The sequence below is a fragment of the Bombina bombina genome, chromosome 2, assembly GCF_027579735.1.
Source record: "Bombina bombina isolate aBomBom1 chromosome 2, aBomBom1.pri, whole genome shotgun sequence".
NCBI classification, from domain to species: Eukaryota; Metazoa; Chordata; class Amphibia; order Anura; family Bombinatoridae; genus Bombina; species Bombina bombina.
In genome coordinates, this window is record NC_069500.1 from 19,871,749 (window position 1) to 19,891,018 (window position 19,270).

The following is a 19,270-nucleotide window of genomic DNA, read 5'->3' on the forward strand; positions in this document are numbered from 1 at the left end:
AGTGCGTATTAGCAACATGTACCTATTGGCCAGTGAGTATTCACAGCATGTACCTATAAGCCTGTGAGTATTAGCAGCATGTACCTATTAGCCAGTGAGTATTAGCAACATGTACATATTAGCCAGTGAGTATTAGCAGCATGTACCTATTATCCAGTGAGTATTAGCAACATGTACCTATTGGCCAGTGAGTATTCACAGCATGTACCTATAAGCCTGTGAGTATTAGCAGCATGTACCTATTAGCCAGTGAGTATTAGCAGCATGTACATATTAGACAGTGAGTATTAGCAACATGTACCTATTAGCCAGAGAGTATTAGCAGCATGTACCTATTAGCCAGTGAGTATTAGCAGGAAGTACCTATTAGCCAGTGAGTATTAGCAGCATGTACCTATTAGCCAGTGAGTATTAGCAGCATGTACCTATTAGCCAGTGAGTATTTGCAGCATGTACCTATTAGCCAGTGAGTATTAGCAGGAAGTACCTATTAGCCAGTGAGTATTAGCAGCATGTACCTATTAGCCTATGAGTGTTAGCAGCATGTACCTATTAGCCAGTGAGTATTAGCAGCATGTTCCTATTAGCCAGTGAGTATTAGCAGCATGTACTTATAAGCCTGTGAGTATCAGCAGCATGTGCCTATAAGCCAGTGAGTATTAGCAGCATGTACCTATAAGCCAGTGAGTATTAGCAGCATGTACCTATTAGCCAGTGAGTATTAGCAGCATGTACATATAAGCCAGTGAGTATTAGCAGCATGTACCTATTAGCCAGTGAATATTCACAGCATGTACCTATTTGCCAGTCAGCATTAGCAGCATGTACCTATTAGCCAGTGAGTATTTGCAGCATGTACCTATTAGCCAATGAGTATTAGCAGGAAGTACCTATTAGCCAGTCAGTATTAGCAGCATGTACCTATTAGCCAGTCACTATTAGCAGCATGTACCTATTAGCCAGTGAGTATTTGCAGCATGTACCTATTAGCCAGTCAGTATTAGCAGCATGTACCTATTAGCCAGTGAGTATTAGCAGCATGTACCTATTAGCCAGTGAGTATTAGCAGCATGTACCTATTAGCCAGTGAGTATTAGCAGCATGTACCTATTAGCCAGTGAGTATTAGCAACATGTACGTATTAGTCAGTGAGTATTAGCAGTATGTACCTATTAGCCAGTGAGTATTAGCAGTATGTACCTATTAGCCTGTGAGTATTAGCAGCATGTACCTATTAGCCAGTGAGTATTAGTAGCATGTACCTATTAGCCAGTATTAGCAGTATGTACCTATTAGCCTGTGAGTATTAGCAGCATGTACGTATTAGACTGATAGTATTAGTAGTATGTACCTATTAGCCAGTGAGTATTAGTAGCATGTACCTATTAGCCTGTGAGTATTAGCAGCATGTACCTATTAGCCAGTGAGTATTAGCAGCATGTACCTATTAGCCTGTGAGTATTAGCAGCATGTACCTATTAGCCAGTGAGTATTAGTAGCATGTACCTATTAGCCAGTGAGTATTAGTAGCATGTACCTATTAGCCTGTGAGTATTAGTAGCATGTACCTATTAGCCTGTGAGTATTAGCAGCATGTACCTATTAGCCAGTGAGTATTAGCAGCATGTACGTATTAGCCTGTGAGTATTAGTAGTATGTACCTATTAGCCAGTGAGTATTAGTAGCATGTACCTATTAGCCTGTGAGTATTAGCAGCATGTACCTATTAGCCAGTGAGTATTAGCAGCATGTACCTATTAGCCAGTGAGTATTAGCAGCATGTACCTATTAGCCAGTGAGTATTAGCAGCATGTACCTATTAGCCAGTGAGTATTAGTAGCATGTACCTATTAGCCAGTGAGTAATAGTAGCATGTACCTATTAGCCTGTGAGTATTAGCAGAATGTACCTATTAGCCTGTGAGTATTAGTAGCATGTACCTATTAGCCTGTGAGTATTAGTAGCCTGTGAGTATTAGTAGCATGTACCTATTAGCCTGTGAGTATCAGCAGCATGTGCCTATAAGCCAGTGAGTATTAGCAGCATGTACCTATAAGCCAGTGAGTATTAGCAGCATGTACCTATTAGCCAGTGAGTATTAGCAGCATGTACATATAAGCCAGTGAGTATTAGCAGCATGTACCTATTAGCCAGTGAATATTCACAGCATGTACCTATTTGCCAGTCAGCATTAGCAGCATGTACCTATTAGCTAGTGAGTATTTGCAGCATGTACCTATTAGCCAGTGAGTATTAGCAGGAAGTACCTATTAGCCAGTCAGTATTAGCAGCATGTACCTATTAGCCAGTCACTATTAGCAGCATGTACCTATTAGCCAGTGAGTATTTGCAGCATGTACCTATTAGCCAGTCAGTATTAGCAGCATGTACCTATTAGCCAGTGAGTATTAGCAGCATGTACCTATTAGCCAGTGAGTATTAGCAGCATGTACCTATTAGCCAGTGAGTATTAGCAGCATGTACCTATTAGCCAGTGAGTATTAGCAACATGTACGTATTAGTCAGTGAGTATTAGCAGTATGTACCTATTAGCCAGTGAGTATTAGCAGTATGTACCTATTAGCCTGTGAGTATTAGCAGCATGTACCTATTAGCCAGTGAGTATTAGTAGCATGTACCTATTAGCCAGTATTAGCAGTATGTACCTATTAGCCTGTGAGTATTAGCAGCATGTACGTATTAGACTGATAGTATTAGAAGTATGTACCTATTAGCCAGTGAGTATTAGTAGCATGTACCTATTAGCCTGTGAGTATTAGCAGCATGTACCTATTAGCCAGTGAGTATTAGCAGCATGTACCTATTAGCCTGTGAGTATTAGCAGCATGTACCTATTAGCCAGTGAGTATTAGTAGCATGTACCTATTAGCCAGTGAGTATTAGTAGCATGTACCTATTAGCCTGTGAGTATTAGTAGCATGTACCTATTAGCCTGTGAGTATTAGCAGCATGTACCTATTAGCCAGTGAGTATTAGCAGCATGTACGTATTAGCCTGTGAGTATTAGTAGTATGTACCTATTAGCCAGTGAGTATTAGTAGCATGTACCTATTAGCCTGTGAGTATTAGCAGCATGTACCTATTAGCCAGTGAGTATTAGCAGCATGTACCTATTAGCCAGTGAGTATTAGCAGCATGTACCTATTAGCCAGTGAGTATTAGCAGCATGTACCTATTAGCCAGTGAGTATTAGTAGCATGTACCTATTAGCCAGTGAGTAATAGTAGCATGTACCTATTAGCCTGTGAGTATTAGCAGAATGTACCTATTAGCCTGTGAGTATTAGTAGCATGTACCTATTAGCCTGTGAGTATTAGTAGCCTGTGAGTATTAGTAGCATGTACCTATTAGCCTGTGAGTATCAGCAGCATGTGCCTATAAGCCAGTGAGTATTAGCAGCATGTACCTATAAGCCAGTGAGTATTAGCAGCATGTACCTATTAGCCAGTGAGTATTAGCAGCATGTACATATTAGCCAGTGAGTATTAGCAGCATGTACCTATTAGCCAGTGAGTATTAGCAGCATGTACCTATTAGCCAGTGAGTATTAGCAGTATGTACCTATTAGCCAGTGAGTATTAGCAGCATGTACCTATTAGCCAGTGAGTATTAGCAACATGTACCTATTGGCCAGTGAGTATTCACAGCATGTACCTATAAGCCTGTGAGTATTAGCAGCATGTATCTATTAGCCAGTGAGTATTAGCAACATGTACATATTAGCCAGTGAGTATTAGCAGCATGTACCTATTATTCAGTGAGTATTAGCAACATGTACCTATTGGCCAGTGAGTATTCACAGCATTTACCTATAAGCCTGTGAGTATTAGCAGCATGTACCTATTAGCCAGTGAGTATTAGCAGGAAGTACCTATTAGCCAGTGAGTATTTGCAGCATGTACCTATTAGCCAGTGAGTATTAGCAGCATGTACCTATTAGCCAGTGAGTATTTGCAGCATGTACCTATTAGCCAGTGAGTATTAGCAGGAAGTACCTATTAGCCAGTGAGTATTAGCAGCATGTACCTATTAGCCTATGAGTGTTAGCAGCATGTACCTATTAGCCAGTGAGTATTAGCAGCATGTTCCTATTAGCCAGTGAGTATTAGCAGCATGTACTTCTAAGCCTGTGAGTATCAGCAGCATGTGCCTATAAGCCAGTGAGTATTAGCAGCATGTACCTATAAGCCAGTGAGTATTAGCAGCATGTACCTATTAGCCAGTGAGTATTAGCAGCATGTACATATTAGCCAGTGAGTATTAACAGCATGTACCTATTAGCCAGTGAATATTCACAGCATGTACCTATTTGCCAGTCAGCATTAGCAGCATGTACCTATTAGCCAGTGAGTATTTGCAGCATGTACCTATTAGCCAGTGAGTATTAGCATGAAGTACCTATTAGCCAGTCAGTATTAGCAGCATGTACCTATTAGCCAGTCACTATTAGCAGCATGTACCTATTAGCCAGTGAGTATTTGCAGCATGTACCTATTAGCCAGTCAGTATTAGCAGCATGTACCTATTAGCCAGTGAGTATTAGCAGCATGTACCTATTAGCCAGTGAGTATTAGCAGAATGTACCTATTAGCCAGTGAGTATTAGCAACATGTACGTATTAGTCAGTGAGTATTAGCAGTATGTACCTATTAGCCAGTGAGTATTAGCAGTATGTACCTATTAGCCTGTGAGTATTAGCAGCATGTACCTATTAGCCAGTGAGTATTAGTAGCATGTACCTATTAGCCAGTATTAGCAGTATGTACCTATTAGCCTGTGAGTATTAGCAGCATGTATGTATTAGACTGTGAGTATTAGTAGTATGTACCTATTAGCCAGTGAGTATTAGTAGCATGTACCTATTAGCCTGTGAGTATTAGCAGCATGTACCTATTAGCCAGTGAGTATTAGCAGCATGTACCTATTAGCCTGTGAGTATTAGCAGCATGTACCTATTAGCCAGTGAGTATTAGCAGCATGTACCTATTAGCCAGTGAGTATTAGTAGCATGTACCTATTAGCCTGTGAGTATTAGTAGCATGTACCTATTAGCCTGTGAGTATTAGCAGCATGTACCTATTAGCCAGTGAGTATTAGCAGCATGTACGTATTAGCCTGTGAGTATTAGTAGTATGTACCTATTAGCCAGTGAGTATTAGCAGCATGTACCTATTAGCCAGTGAGTATTAGCAGCATGTACCTATTAGCCAGTGAGTATTAGCAGCATGTACCTATTAGCCAGTGAGTATTAGTAGCATGTACCTATTAGCCTGTGAGTATTAGCAGAATGTACCTATTAGCCTGTGAGTATTAGTAGCATGTACCTATTAGCCTGTGAGTATTAGCAGCATGTACCTATTAGCCTGTGAGTATTAGCAGCATGTACCTATTAGCCTGTGAGTATTAGTAGCATGTACCTATTAGCCTGTGAGTATTAGTAGCATGTACCTATTAGCCTGTGAGTATTAGTAGCATGTACCTATTAGCCAGTGAGCATTAGTAGCATGTACCTATTAGCCAGTAAGTATTAGTAGCATGTACCTATTAGCCTGTGAGTATTAGTAGCATGTACCTATTAGCCTGTGAGTATTAGTAGCATGTACCTATTAGCCTGTGAGTATTAGTAGCATGTACCTATTAGCCAGTGAGTATTAGTAGCATGTACCTATTAGCCAGTGAGTATTAGTAGCATGTACCTATTAGCCTGTGAGTATTAGCAGCATGTACCTATTAGCCTGTGAGTATTAGCAGCATGTACCTATTAGCCAGTGAGTATTAGTAGCATGTACTTATTAGCCTGTGAGTATTAGCAGCATGTACGTATTAGCCAGTGAATATTAGCAGCATGTACCTATTAGCCTGTGAGTATTAGCAGCATGTACCTATTAGCCAGTGAGTATTAGTAGCATGTACGTATTAGCCTGTGAGTATTAGCAGCATGTACCTATTAGCCTGTGAGTATTAGCAGCATGTACCTATTAGCCAGTGAGTATTAGCAGCATGTACCTATTAGCCAGTGAGTATCAGTAGTATGTACCTATTTGCCTGTGAGTATTAGCAGCATGTACCTATTAGCCTGTGAGTATTAGCAGCATGTACCTATTAGCCAGTGAGTATTAGTAGCATGTACCTATTAGCCAGTGAGTATTAGCAGAATGTACCTATTAGCCAGTGAGTATTAGCAGCATATGTACCTATTAGCCAGTGAGTATTAGCAGCATGTACCTATTAGCCTGTGTGAGTATTAGTAGCATGTACCTATTAGCCTGTGAGTATTAGCAGCATGTACCTATTAGCCAGTGAGTATTAGCAGCATGTACCTATTAGCCAGTGAGTATTAGCAGCATGTACCTATTAGCCTGTGAGTATTAGCAGCATGTACCTATTAGCCTGTGAGTATTAGTAGCATGTACCTATTAGCCTGTGAGTATTAGCAGCATGTACCTATTAGCCAGTGAGTATTAGCAGCATGTACCTATTAGCCTGTGAGTATTAGCAGCATGTACCTATTAGCCTGTGAGTATTAGCAGCATGTACCTATTAGCCAGTGAGTATTAGCAGCATGTACCTATTAGCCTGTGAGTATTAGCAGCATGTACCTATTAGCCTGTGAGTATTAGCAGCATGTACCTATTAGCCTGTGAGTATTAGCAGCATGTACCTATTAGCCAGTGAGTATTATTAGCATGTACCTATTAGCCTGTGAGTATTAACAGCATGTACGTATTAGCCAGTGAATATTAGCAGCATGTACCTATTAGCCTGTGAGTATTAGCAGCATGTACCTATTAGCCTGTGAGTATTAGCAGCATGTACCTATTAGCCTGTGAGTATTAGCAGCATGTACGTATTAGCCTGTGAGTATTAGCAGCATGTACCTATTAGCCTGTGAGTATTAGTAGCATGTACCTATTAGCCAGTGAGTATTATTAGCATGTACCTATTAGCCTGTGTGAGTATTAGTAGCATGTACCTATTAGCCTGTGAGTATTAGCAGCATGTACCTATTAGCCTGTGAGTATTAGTAGCATGTACCTATTAGCCAGTGAGTATTATTAGCATGTACCTATTAGCCAGTGAGTATTATTAGCATGTACCTATTAGCCAGTGAGTATTATTAGCATGTACCTATTAGCCTGTGTGAGTATTAGTAGCATGTACCTATTAGCCTGTGAGTATTAGCAGCATGTACCTATTAGCCTGTGAGTATTAGTAGCATGTACCTATTAGCCAGTGAGTATTATTAGCATGTACCTATTAGCCAGTGAGTATTATTAGCATGTGTCTATTGTATACTGCAGGCTGTATTTTAGTTCTTATTTTATTGACTGATTTTAGAGTAATTTTGGAGTGAAATCACTTTTTACCATTCTCATTCTTCTTTTTAGTATAAATGCACAACACAAGTAATGTCAATAAATCGGTGTGTCCAGCGTTGTGTGGTCTGCAGCTCAGGTTGACATAATGTAAAAACCTTTGGCTTCTTCTGTCCTAACAGGCAGTGGAACATCCTTTGATTTTCACCATCAGATTGACTACCTTTTCCTGGTTGGAACAGAGGAAGGAAAGATTCATAAGGTAATTCTAGTGATCGTAAGTCTGGGGCTTATAGTTACAAACAGAAGTTACAAAACTTACTTTCCCATTAGTAGATTTAGCTTTCTTTATGTCACAGACACTGTCCTGCAGGTAAGTTTTGTGTAAGCCCATATACTTATATAGCCAGTGATCCCACGCGTGTGCTATGTAGTCTCCCATGCACAGATCAGTTATACGCAGTCGCACACAGCAAGCAATCCAGTTATCTGTAGCTTTTCTGAGGGCCCATGTGCCTTATTTCTTGATCCACTTGGAATTATAAAAGCAGTGTTGCGAGTGCTTTTGCAAGTATTCTCTACTTGTTTTACTCTGACCTGTATCTGGGTAAGATAATAGACAACTAGCTGATATACTGTTCCTGTACACAAGGTTACTTGGGCTCTAATGGATGCAATCAGGGGCTTCCCTTTTACATATTCCCCAGTTTGTAGAGCATGGGTTTCATGTACAACCCACTAATTCAATGTTGTCAACCCCCTGACACCACCACCCCCTTTTACAGTTCTATAGATTTCCAACACTAATAAAATGTAAGGGCTGACGGCCAGAGAATTAATAAGATACCTCACTCACTAAGTAGGTAATGCATGTCTCATATACAGTAGATATTTGTAAATAGTTCTTTTTATGAGATCCCAGTAGACTCTGGTCACTCGGATCATGGGCAATCTCATGTTTAGCAGCTTATACAGATAATAAAAATAAGAATATGCCTGTTCAGCTCTGTGAGATCAGGGTAATTGCTTATGGTTGTGCTAAGTCACACTTACCTGCACCTATATCAGTTATGCTGCATGTGCTGGGGAACATATTGCACAGCTAGCGAGAGCATATAAAGGAACCATTATAAAACGCACCCCTTATGTGACTAAATAAACAAAACCAGCAGAGCAGCACTGAGGATCATAACAGGCGGCCGCTGGTGTCTCTGGAGCGGAAATCATGCAATTGCTCAGGATCCACAGGCTGAATTGTATTACTGATTGTGAGGCCTTATGTCCGCTCATGCGTGGAGGTCACACAAGGTTTTGTATTTGGGGCAATTTTATGCTTTAGTTACTTTCATGTGAAATGGCTTCCTACCCAAACTGCACAGATTGTGTGTTATATAAAGAGATGTTCTGCGCTCAGGCAAACTGCACAGATGCACTTATATGTGTGTTATATACAGAGAGGTGCTGCACTCAGACACAGGGCACAGATGCACTTATATGTGTGTTATATACAGAGAGGCGCTGTACTCAGACACAGGGCACAGATGCACTTATATGTGTGTTATATACAGAGAGGTGCTGCACTCAGACACAGGGCACAGATGCACTTATATGTGTGTTATATACAGAGAGGTGCTGCACTCAGACACAGGGCACAGATGCACTTATATGTGTGTTATATAAAGAGAGGCGCTGCGCTCAGACACAGGGCACAGATGCACTTATATGTGTGTTATATAAAGAGAGGTGCTGCACTCATACACAGGGCACAGATGCACTTATATGTGTGTTATATACAGAGAGGTGCTGCACTCAGACACAGAGCACAGATGCACTTATATGTGTGTTATATACAGAGAGGTGCTGTACTCAGACACAGGGCACAGATGCACTTATATGTGTGTTATATACAGAGAGGCGCTGCACTCAGACACAGAGCACAGATGCACTTATATGTGTGTTATATACAGAGAGGTGCTGCACTCAGACACAGGGCACAGATGCACTTATATGTGTGTTATATACAGAGAGGCGCTGCGCTCAGACACACTGCACAGATGCACTTATATGTGTGTTATATAAAGAGAGGTGCTGCACTCATACACAGGGCACAGATGCACTTATATGTGTGTTATATACAGAGAGGTGCTGCACTCAGACACAGAGCACAGATGCACTTATATGTGTGTTATATACAGAGAGGTGCTGCACTCAGACACAGGGCACAGATGCACTTATATGTGTGTTATATACAGAGAGGTGCTGTACTCAGACACAGGGCACAGATGCACTTATATGTGTGTTATATACAGAGAGGTGCTGCACTCAGACACACTGCACAGATGCACTTATATGTGTGTTATATACAGAGAGGTGCTGCACTCAGACACAGGGCACAGATGCACTTATATGTGTGTTATATACAGAGAGGTGCTGCACTCAGACACACTGCACAGATGCACTTATATGTGTGTTATATACAGAGAGGTGCTGCACTCAGACACACTGCACAGATGCACTTATATGTGTGTTATATACAGAGAGGTGCTGCACTCAGACACAGGGCACAGATGCACTTATATGTGTGTTATATACAGAGAGGTGCTGCACTCAGACACAGGGCACAGATGCACTTATATGTGTGTTATATACAGAGAGGTACTGCACTCAGACACAGGGCACAGATGCACTTATATGTGTGTTATATACAGAGAGGTGCTGCACTCAGACACAGGGCACAGATGCACTTATATGTGTGTTATATACAGAGAGGCGCTGCACTCATACACACTGCACAGATGCACTTATATGTGTGTTATATACAGAGAGGTGCTGCACTCAGACACAGGGCACAGATGCACTTATATGTGTGTTATATACAGAGAGGTGCTGCACTCAGACACAGGGCACAGATGCACTTATATGTGTGTTATATACAGAGAGGTGCTGCACTCAGACACAGGGCACAGATGCACTTATATGTGTGTTATATACAGAGAGGCGCTGCACTCAGACACAGGGCACAGATGCACTTATATGTGTGTTATATACAGAGAGGCGCTGCACTCAGACACACTGCACAGATGCACTTATATGTGTGTTATATACAGAGAGGTGCTGCACTCAGACACACTGCACAGATGCACTTATATGTGTGTTATATACAGAGAGGTGCTGCACTCAGACACAGGGCACAGATGCACTTATATGTGTGTTATATACAGAGAGGTGCTGCACTCAGACACAGGGCACAGATGCACTTATATGTGTGTTATATACAGAGAGGTGCTGCACTCAGACACACTGCACAGATGCACTTATATGTGTGTTATATACAGAGAGGTGCTGCACTCAGACACAGGGCACAGATGCACTTATATGTGTGTTATATACAGAGAGGTGCTGCACTCAGACACACTGCACAGATGCACTTATATGTGTGTTATATACAGAGAGGTGCTGCACTCAGACACAGGGCACAGATGCACTTATATGTGTGTTATATACAGAGAGGTGCTGCACTCAGACACAGGGCACAGATGCACTTATATGTGTGTTATATACAGAGAGGTGCTGCACTCAGACACAGGGCACAGATGCACTTATATGTGTGTTATATACAGAGAGGTGCTGCACTCAGACACAGGGCACAGATGCACTTATATGTGTGTTATATACAGAGAGGTGCTGCACTCAGACACAGGGCACAGATGCACTTATATGTGTGTTATATACAGAGAGGTGCTGCACTCAGACACAGGGCACAGATGCACTTATATGTGTGTTATATACAGAGAGGTGCTGCACTCAGACACACTGCACAGATGCACTTATATGTGTGTTATATACAGAGAGGTGCTGCACTCAGACACAGGGCACAGATGCACTTATATGTGTGTTATATACAGAGAGGTGCTGTACTCAGACACAGGGCACAGATGCACTTATATGTGTGTTATATACAGAGAGGTGCTGCACTCAGACACAGGGCACAGATGCACTTATATGTGTGTTATATACAGAGAGGTGCTGCACTCAGACACAGGGCACAGATGCACTTATATGTGTGTTATATACAGAGAGGTGCTGCACTCAGACACAGGGCACAGATGCACTTATATGTGTGTTATATACAGAGAGGTGCTGCACTCAGACACAGGGCACAGATGCACTTATATGTGTGTTATATACAGAGAGGTGCTGCACTCAGACACAGGGCACAGATGCACTTATATGTGTGTTATATACAGAGAGGTGCTGCACTCAGACACAGGGCACAGATGCACTTATATGTGTGTTATATACAGAGAGGTGCTGCACTCAGACACAGGGCACAGATGCACTTATATGTGTGTTATATACAGAGAGGTGCTGCACTCAGACACAGGGCACAGATGCACTTATATGTGTGTTATATACAGAGAGGTGCTGCACTCAGACACAGGGCACAGATGCACTTATATGTGTGTTATATACAGAGAGGTGCTGCACTCAGACACAGGGCACAGATGCACTTATATGTGTGTTATATACAGAGAGGTGCTGCACTCAGACACAGGGCACAGATGCACTTATATGTGTGTTATATACAGAGAGGTGCTGCACTCAGACACAGGGCACAGATGCACTTATATGTGTGTTATATACAGAGAGGTGCTGCACTCAGACACAGGGCACAGATGCACTTATATGTGTGTTATATACAGAGAGGTGCTGCTCTCAGACACAGGGCACAGATGCACTTATATGTGTGTTATATACAGAGAGGTGCTGTACTCAGACACAGGGCACAGATGCACTTATATGTGTGTTATATACAGAGAGGTGCTGCACTCAGACACAGGGCACAGATGCACTTATATGTGTGTTATATACAGAGAGGCGCTGCACTCAGACACAGGGCACAGATGCACTTATATGTGTGTTATATACAGAGAGGCGCTGCACTCAGACACAGGGCACAGATGCACTTATATGTGTGTTATATACAGAGAGGTGCTGCACTCAGACACAGGGCACAGATGCACTTATATGTGTGTTATATACAGAGAGGTGCTGCACTCAGACACAGGGCACAGATGCACTTATATGTGTGTTATATACAGAGAGGTGCTGCACTCAGACACACGGCACAGATGCACTTATATGTGTGTTATATACAGAGAGGTGCTGCACTCAGACACAGGGCACAGATGCACTTATATGTGTGTTATATACAGAGAGGTCGCTGCTCTCAGACACACGGCACAGACGCACTTATATGTGTGTTATATACAGAGAGGTGCTGCTCTCAGACACAGGGCACAGATGCACTTATATGTGTGTTATATACAGAGAGGTGCTGCACTCAGACACAGGGCACAGATGCACTTATATGTGTGTTATATACAGAGAGGTGCTGCACTCAGACACAGGGCACAGATGCACTTATATGTGTGTTATATACAGAGAGGTGCTGCACTCAGACACAGGGCACAGATGCACTTATATGTGTGTTATATACAGAGAGGTGCTGCACTCAGACACAGGGCACAGATGCACTTATATGTGTGTTATATACAGAGAGGTGCTGCACTCAGACACACTGCACAGATGCACTTATATGTGTGTTATATACAGAGAGGTGCTGCACTCAGACACAGGGCACAGATGCACTTATATGTGTGTTATATACAGAGAGGTGCTGCACTCAGACACAGGGCACAGATGCACTTATATGTGTGTTATATACAGAGAGGTGCTGCACTCAGACACAGGGCACAGATGCACTTATATGTGTGTTATATACAGAGAGGTGCTGCACTCAGACACAGGGCACAGATGCACTTATATGTGTGTTATATACAGAGAGGTGCTGCACTCAGACACAGGGCACAGATGCACTTATATGTGTGTTATATACAGAGAGGTGCTGCACTCAGACACAGGGCACAGATGCACTTATATGTGTGTTATATACAGAGAGGTGCTGCACTCAGACACAGGGCACAGATGCACTTATATGTGTGTTATATACAGAGAGGTGCTGCACTCAGACACAGGGCACAGATGCACTTATATGTGTGTTATATACAGAGAGGTGCTGCAGCTCAGACACAGGGCACAGATGCACTTATATGTGTGTTATATACAGAGAGGTGCTGCTCTCAGACACAGTGCACAGATGCACTTATATGTGTGTTATATACAGAGAGGTGCTGCACTCAGACACAGGGCACAGATGCACTTATATGTGTGTTATATACAGAGAGGTGCTGCACTCAGACACAGGGCACAGATGCACTTATATGTGTGTTATATACAGAGAGGTGCTGCACTCAGACACAGGGCACAGATGCACTTATATGTGTGTTATATACAGAGAGGTGCTGCACTCAGACACAGGGCACAGATGCACTTATATGTGTGTTATATACAGAGAGGTGCCTGCGCTCAGACACAGGGCACAGATGGCACTTATATGTGTGTTATATACAGAGAGGCTGCTGCACTCAGACACAGGGCACAGATGCACTTATATGTGTGTTATATACAGAGAGGTGCTGTACTCAGACACCAGGGCACAGATGCACTTATATGTGTGTTATATACAGAGAGGGCCTGCTACTCGACACAGGGCACAGATTGCACTTATATGTGTGTTATATACTGAGAGGAGCTGCACTCAGGACACAGAGCACAGATTGCACTTATATGTGTGTTATATACAGAGAGGCGCTGCAGCTCAGACACACGGGCACAGATGCACTTATAGGTGTGTGTATATACACGGAGAGGTGCTGCACTCAGACACAGGGCACAGATGCACCTTATATGTGTGTTATATACACTGAGAGGGGTGCTGCTACTCAGACACAGGGCACAGATGCACTTATTAGTGTGTTATATACAGAGAGTGCAGCACTCAGACACGGGCACAGGATGCACTTATATGTGTGTTATATACAGAGAGGTGCTGCACTCAGGACACAGGGCACAGATTGCACATATATGTTGTGTTATATACAGAGAGGCGCTGCAGCTCAGACACAGCGGGCACAGATGCACTTATATGTGAGGTTATATACAGAGAGGTGCTTTGCACTCAGACCCCCAGGGCACAGATGCACTTATATGTGTGTTATATCCAGAGAGTGTGCCTGCACTCAGACACAGGGCACAGATGCACTTATATGTGTGATTTATACAGAGAGGTGCTGACTCAGACACAGGGCACAGATGCACTTATATGTGTGTTATATACAGAGAGGTGCCTGCACTCAGACACAGGCACAGATGCACTTATATGTGTGTTATATACAGAGAGGTGCTGCACTCAGACACAGGCACAGATGCACTTATATGTGTGTTATATACAGAGAGGTGCTGCACTCAGACACAGGGCACAGATGCACTTATATGTGTGTTATATACAGAGAGGTGCTGCACTCAGACACAGGGCACAGATGCACTTATATGTGTGTTATATACAGAGAGGCGCTGCACTCAGACACAGGGCACAGATGCACTTATATGTGTGTTATATACAGAGAGGTGCTGCACTCAGACACAGGCACAGATGCACTTATATGTGTGTTATATACAGAGAGGCGCTGCACTCAGACACAGGGCACAGATGCACTTATATGTGTGTTATATACAGAGAGGTGCTGCACTCATACACAGGGCACAGATGCACTTATATGTGTGTTATATACAGAGAGGTGCTGCACTCAGACACAGGGCACAGATGCACTTATATGTGTGTTATATACAGAGAGGTGCTGCACTCAGACACAGGGCACAGATGCACTTATATGTGTGTTATATACAGAGAGGTGCTGCACTCAGACACAGGGCACAGATGCACTTATATGTGTGTTATATACAGAGAGGTGCTGCACTCAGACACAGGGCACAGATGCACTTATATGTGTGTTATATACAGAGAGGTGCTGCACTCAGACACAGGGCACAGATGCACTTATATGTGTGTTATATACAGAGAGGTGCTGCACTCAGACACAGGGCACAGATGCACTTATATGTGTGTTATATACAGAGAGGTGCTGCACTCAGACACAGGGCACAGATGCACTTATATGTGTGTTATATACAGAGAGGTGCTGCACTCAGACACAGGGCACAGATGCACTTATATGTGTGTTATATACAGAGAGGTGCTGCACTCAGACACAGTGCACAGATGCACTTATATGTGTGTTATATACAGAGAGGTGCTGCACTCAGACACAGGGCACAGATGCACTTATATGTGTGTTATATACAGAGAGGGTGCTGCACTCAGACACAGGGCACAGATGCACTTATATGTGTGTTATATACAGAGAGGTGCTGCACTCAGACACAGGGCACAGATGCACTTATATGTGTGTTATATACAGAGAGGTGCTGCACTCAGACACAGGGCACAGATGCACTTATATGTGTGTTATATACAGAGAGGTGCTGCACTCAGACACAGGGCACAGATGCACTTATATGTGTGTTATATACAGAGAGGTGCTGCACTCAGACACAGGGCACAGATGCACTTATATGTGTGTTATATACAGAGAGGTGCTGCACTCAGACACAGGGCACAGATGCACTTATATGTGTGTTATATACAGAGAGGTGCTGCACTCAGACACAGGGCACAGATGCACTTATATGTGTGTTATATACAGAGAGGCGCTGCACTCAGACACAGGGCACAGATGCACTTATATGTGTGTTATATACAGAGAGGTGCTGCACTCAGACACACTGACACAAGATGCCATTTTATGTGTGTTTTATACAGGAGAGGTGCTGCACTCAGACACAGGGCACAGTATGCACTTATATGTGTGTTCTATACAAGAGATGTGAGCTGCACTCAGACACTAGGGCACAGATGCACTTATATGTGTGTTATATACAGAGAGGTGCTGCACTCAGTACACAGGGCACAGATGCACTTATGTGTGTTATATAAATGAGAGGTTGCTGTTGTACTCAGACAAGGGGCACTGATGCACTTAGATGTGTGTTATATACAGAGAGGTGTTGTACTCTGTCACAGGGCCACAGATTGCACTATATTGTGTGTATATAAAGAGAGGTGCTGCACTCAGACACAGGGCACAGATTGCACTTTATATGTGTGTTGATTTACAGAGAGGTGTTGCACTCAGACCACAGGGCACAGATGCACTTATATGTTGTGTTTTTATACAGAGAGGCGCGGTACTCAGTACACATGGGCACAGTTGCCTTTATATGTGGTTTTTTACAGAGAGGTGCTGCACTCAGAATCAGGGCACAGATGCACTTATATGTGTGTTATATACAGAGAGGTGCTGTACTCAGACACAGGGCACAGATGCACTCAGATGTGTGTTATATAAAGATGAGGTGTGCAATCAGACACAGGGCACAGATGCACTTATATATGTGTTATATACAGAGAGGTGCTGCACTCATAACTGGCACTTGATGCACTTATATGTGTGTTATATTCTGTGAGGTGCTGCACTCAGACACAGGGCACAGATGCACTTATATGTGTGTTATATACAGAGAGGTGCTGCACTCAGACACAGGGCACAGATGCACTTATATGTGTGTTATATACAGAGAGGTGCTGCACTCAGACACAGGGCACAGATGCACTTATATGTGTGTTATATACAGAGAGGTGCTGCACTCAGACACAGGGCACAGATGCACTTATATGTGTGTTATATACAGAGAGGTGCTGCACTCAGACACTAGGGCACAGATTGCACTTATATGTGTGTTTATTTACAGAGAGGTGCTGCACTCAGACACAGGGCACAGATGCACTTATATGTGTGTTATATACAGAGAGGTGCTAGCACTCAGACACAGGGCACAGATGCACTTATATGTGTGTTATATACAGAGAGGCGCTGCACTCAGACACAGGGCACAGATGCACTTATATGTGTGTTATATACAGAGAGGTGCTGCACTCAGACACAGGGCACAGATGCACTTATATGTGTGGTATATACAGAGAGGTGCTGCTACTCAGACACAGGGCACAGATGCACTTATATGTGTGTTATATACAGAGAGGTGCTGCACTCAGACACAGGGCACAGATGCACTTATATGTGTGTTATATACAGAGAGGTGCTGCACTCAGACACACTGCACAGATGCACTTATATGTGTGTTATAACAGAGAGGCGCTGCAGCACAGACACAGGGCACAGATGCACTTATATGTGTGTTATATACAGAGAGGTGCTTGCACTCAGAACACAGGGCACAGATGCACTTATATGTGTGTTATATACAGAGAGGCTGCTGCAACTCAGACACACGGGCACAGATGCACTTTATATGTGTGTTATACTACAGAGAGGTGCTGCTACTCAGACACAGGGCACAGATGCACTTATATGTGTGTTATATACAGAGAGGCGCTGCAGCTCAGACACAGGGCACAGATGCACTTATATGTGTGTTATATACAGAGAGGTGCTGTACTCAGACACAGGGCACAGATGCACTTATATGTGTGTTATATACAGAGAGGTGCTGCACTCAGACACACGGGCACAGATGCACTTATATGTGTGTTATATACAGAGAGGTGCTGCACTCAGACACAGGGCACAGATGCACTTATATGTGTGTTATATACAGAGAGGTGCTGCACTCAGACACAGGGCACAGATGCACTTATATGTGTGTTATATACAGAGAGGTGCTGCACTCAGACCAAAAGCACAGATGCACTTATATGTGTGTTATATACAGAGAGGTGCTGCACTCAGACACAGGGCACAGATGCACTTATATGTGTGTTATATACAGAGAGGTGCTGCACTCAGACACAGGGCACAGATGCACTTATATGTGTGTTATATACAGAGAGGTGCTGCACTCAGACACAGGGCACAGATGCACTTATATGTGTGTTATATACAGAGAGGTGCTGCACTCAGACACAGGGCACAGATGCACTTATATGTGTGTTATATACAGAGAGGTGCTGTACTCAGACACAGGGCACAGATGCACTTATATGTGTGTTATATACAGAGAGGTGCTGCACTCAGACACAGGGCACAGATGCACTTATATGTGTGTTATATACAGAGAGGTCTGCACTCAGACACACGGGCACAGATGCACTTATATGTGTGTTATATACAGAGAGGTGCTGCACTCAGACACAATGGGGCACAGAAGCTACTTATATTGTGTGTTATATACAGAGAGGTGCTGCACTCAGACACAGGGCACAGATGCACTTATATGTGCTGTTATATACAGTAGAGGTGACAGCCATCTCAGACACAGGGCACAGATGCAACTTATATGTGCATGTTATAAACAAGAGAGGTGCTGCACTCAGACACCAGAGCACAGATGCCAGTATATGTGTGTTATCTACAGAGAGGAGCTGCACTCATACCACGGGCACAGACTGCAATTATATGTGTCGTTATAGACAGAGAGGTGTGCTGACAATCAGACACAGGGCACAGATGCACTTATATGTGTGTTATATACAGAGAGGTGCTTGTACTCAGACACAGGGCACAGATGCACTTATATGTGTGTTATATACAGAGAGGTGCTGCGACTCAGACACAGGGCACAGATGCACTTATTTGTGTGTTATATACAGAGAGGCGCTGCACTCAGACACAGCGGCACAGAGTGCACTTATATGTGTGTTATATACAGAGAGGTGCTGCACTCAGACACACTGCACAGATGCACTTATATGTGTGTTATATACAGAGAGGTGCTGCACTCAAGACACACTGCACAGATGCACTTATATGTGTGGTATATACAGAGAGGTGCTGCTACTCAGACACAGGGCACAGATGCACTTTTATGTGTAGTTATATACAGAGAGGTGCTGTACCTCAGACACAGGGCACAGATCGACTTATATGTGTGTTAATAATACAGGAGAGGTGCTG

At 43.1% G+C, this 19,270-nt stretch overlaps 1 protein-coding gene across 1 annotated transcript in view; it reads left to right on the forward strand.

The window, feature by feature from the left end:
* The window catches only part of DNAI1 (dynein axonemal intermediate chain 1), an 803,770-nt gene that overhangs the window by 284,057 nt on the left and 500,443 nt on the right, over positions 1 to 19,270 (forward strand). Inside the window, exon 16 of the mRNA XM_053700976.1 lies at positions 7,520 to 7,599. Coding sequence (XP_053556951.1) covers positions 7,520 to 7,599 — 80 coding nt within the window. The remainder of the gene's footprint in view (positions 1 to 7,519; positions 7,600 to 19,270) is intronic.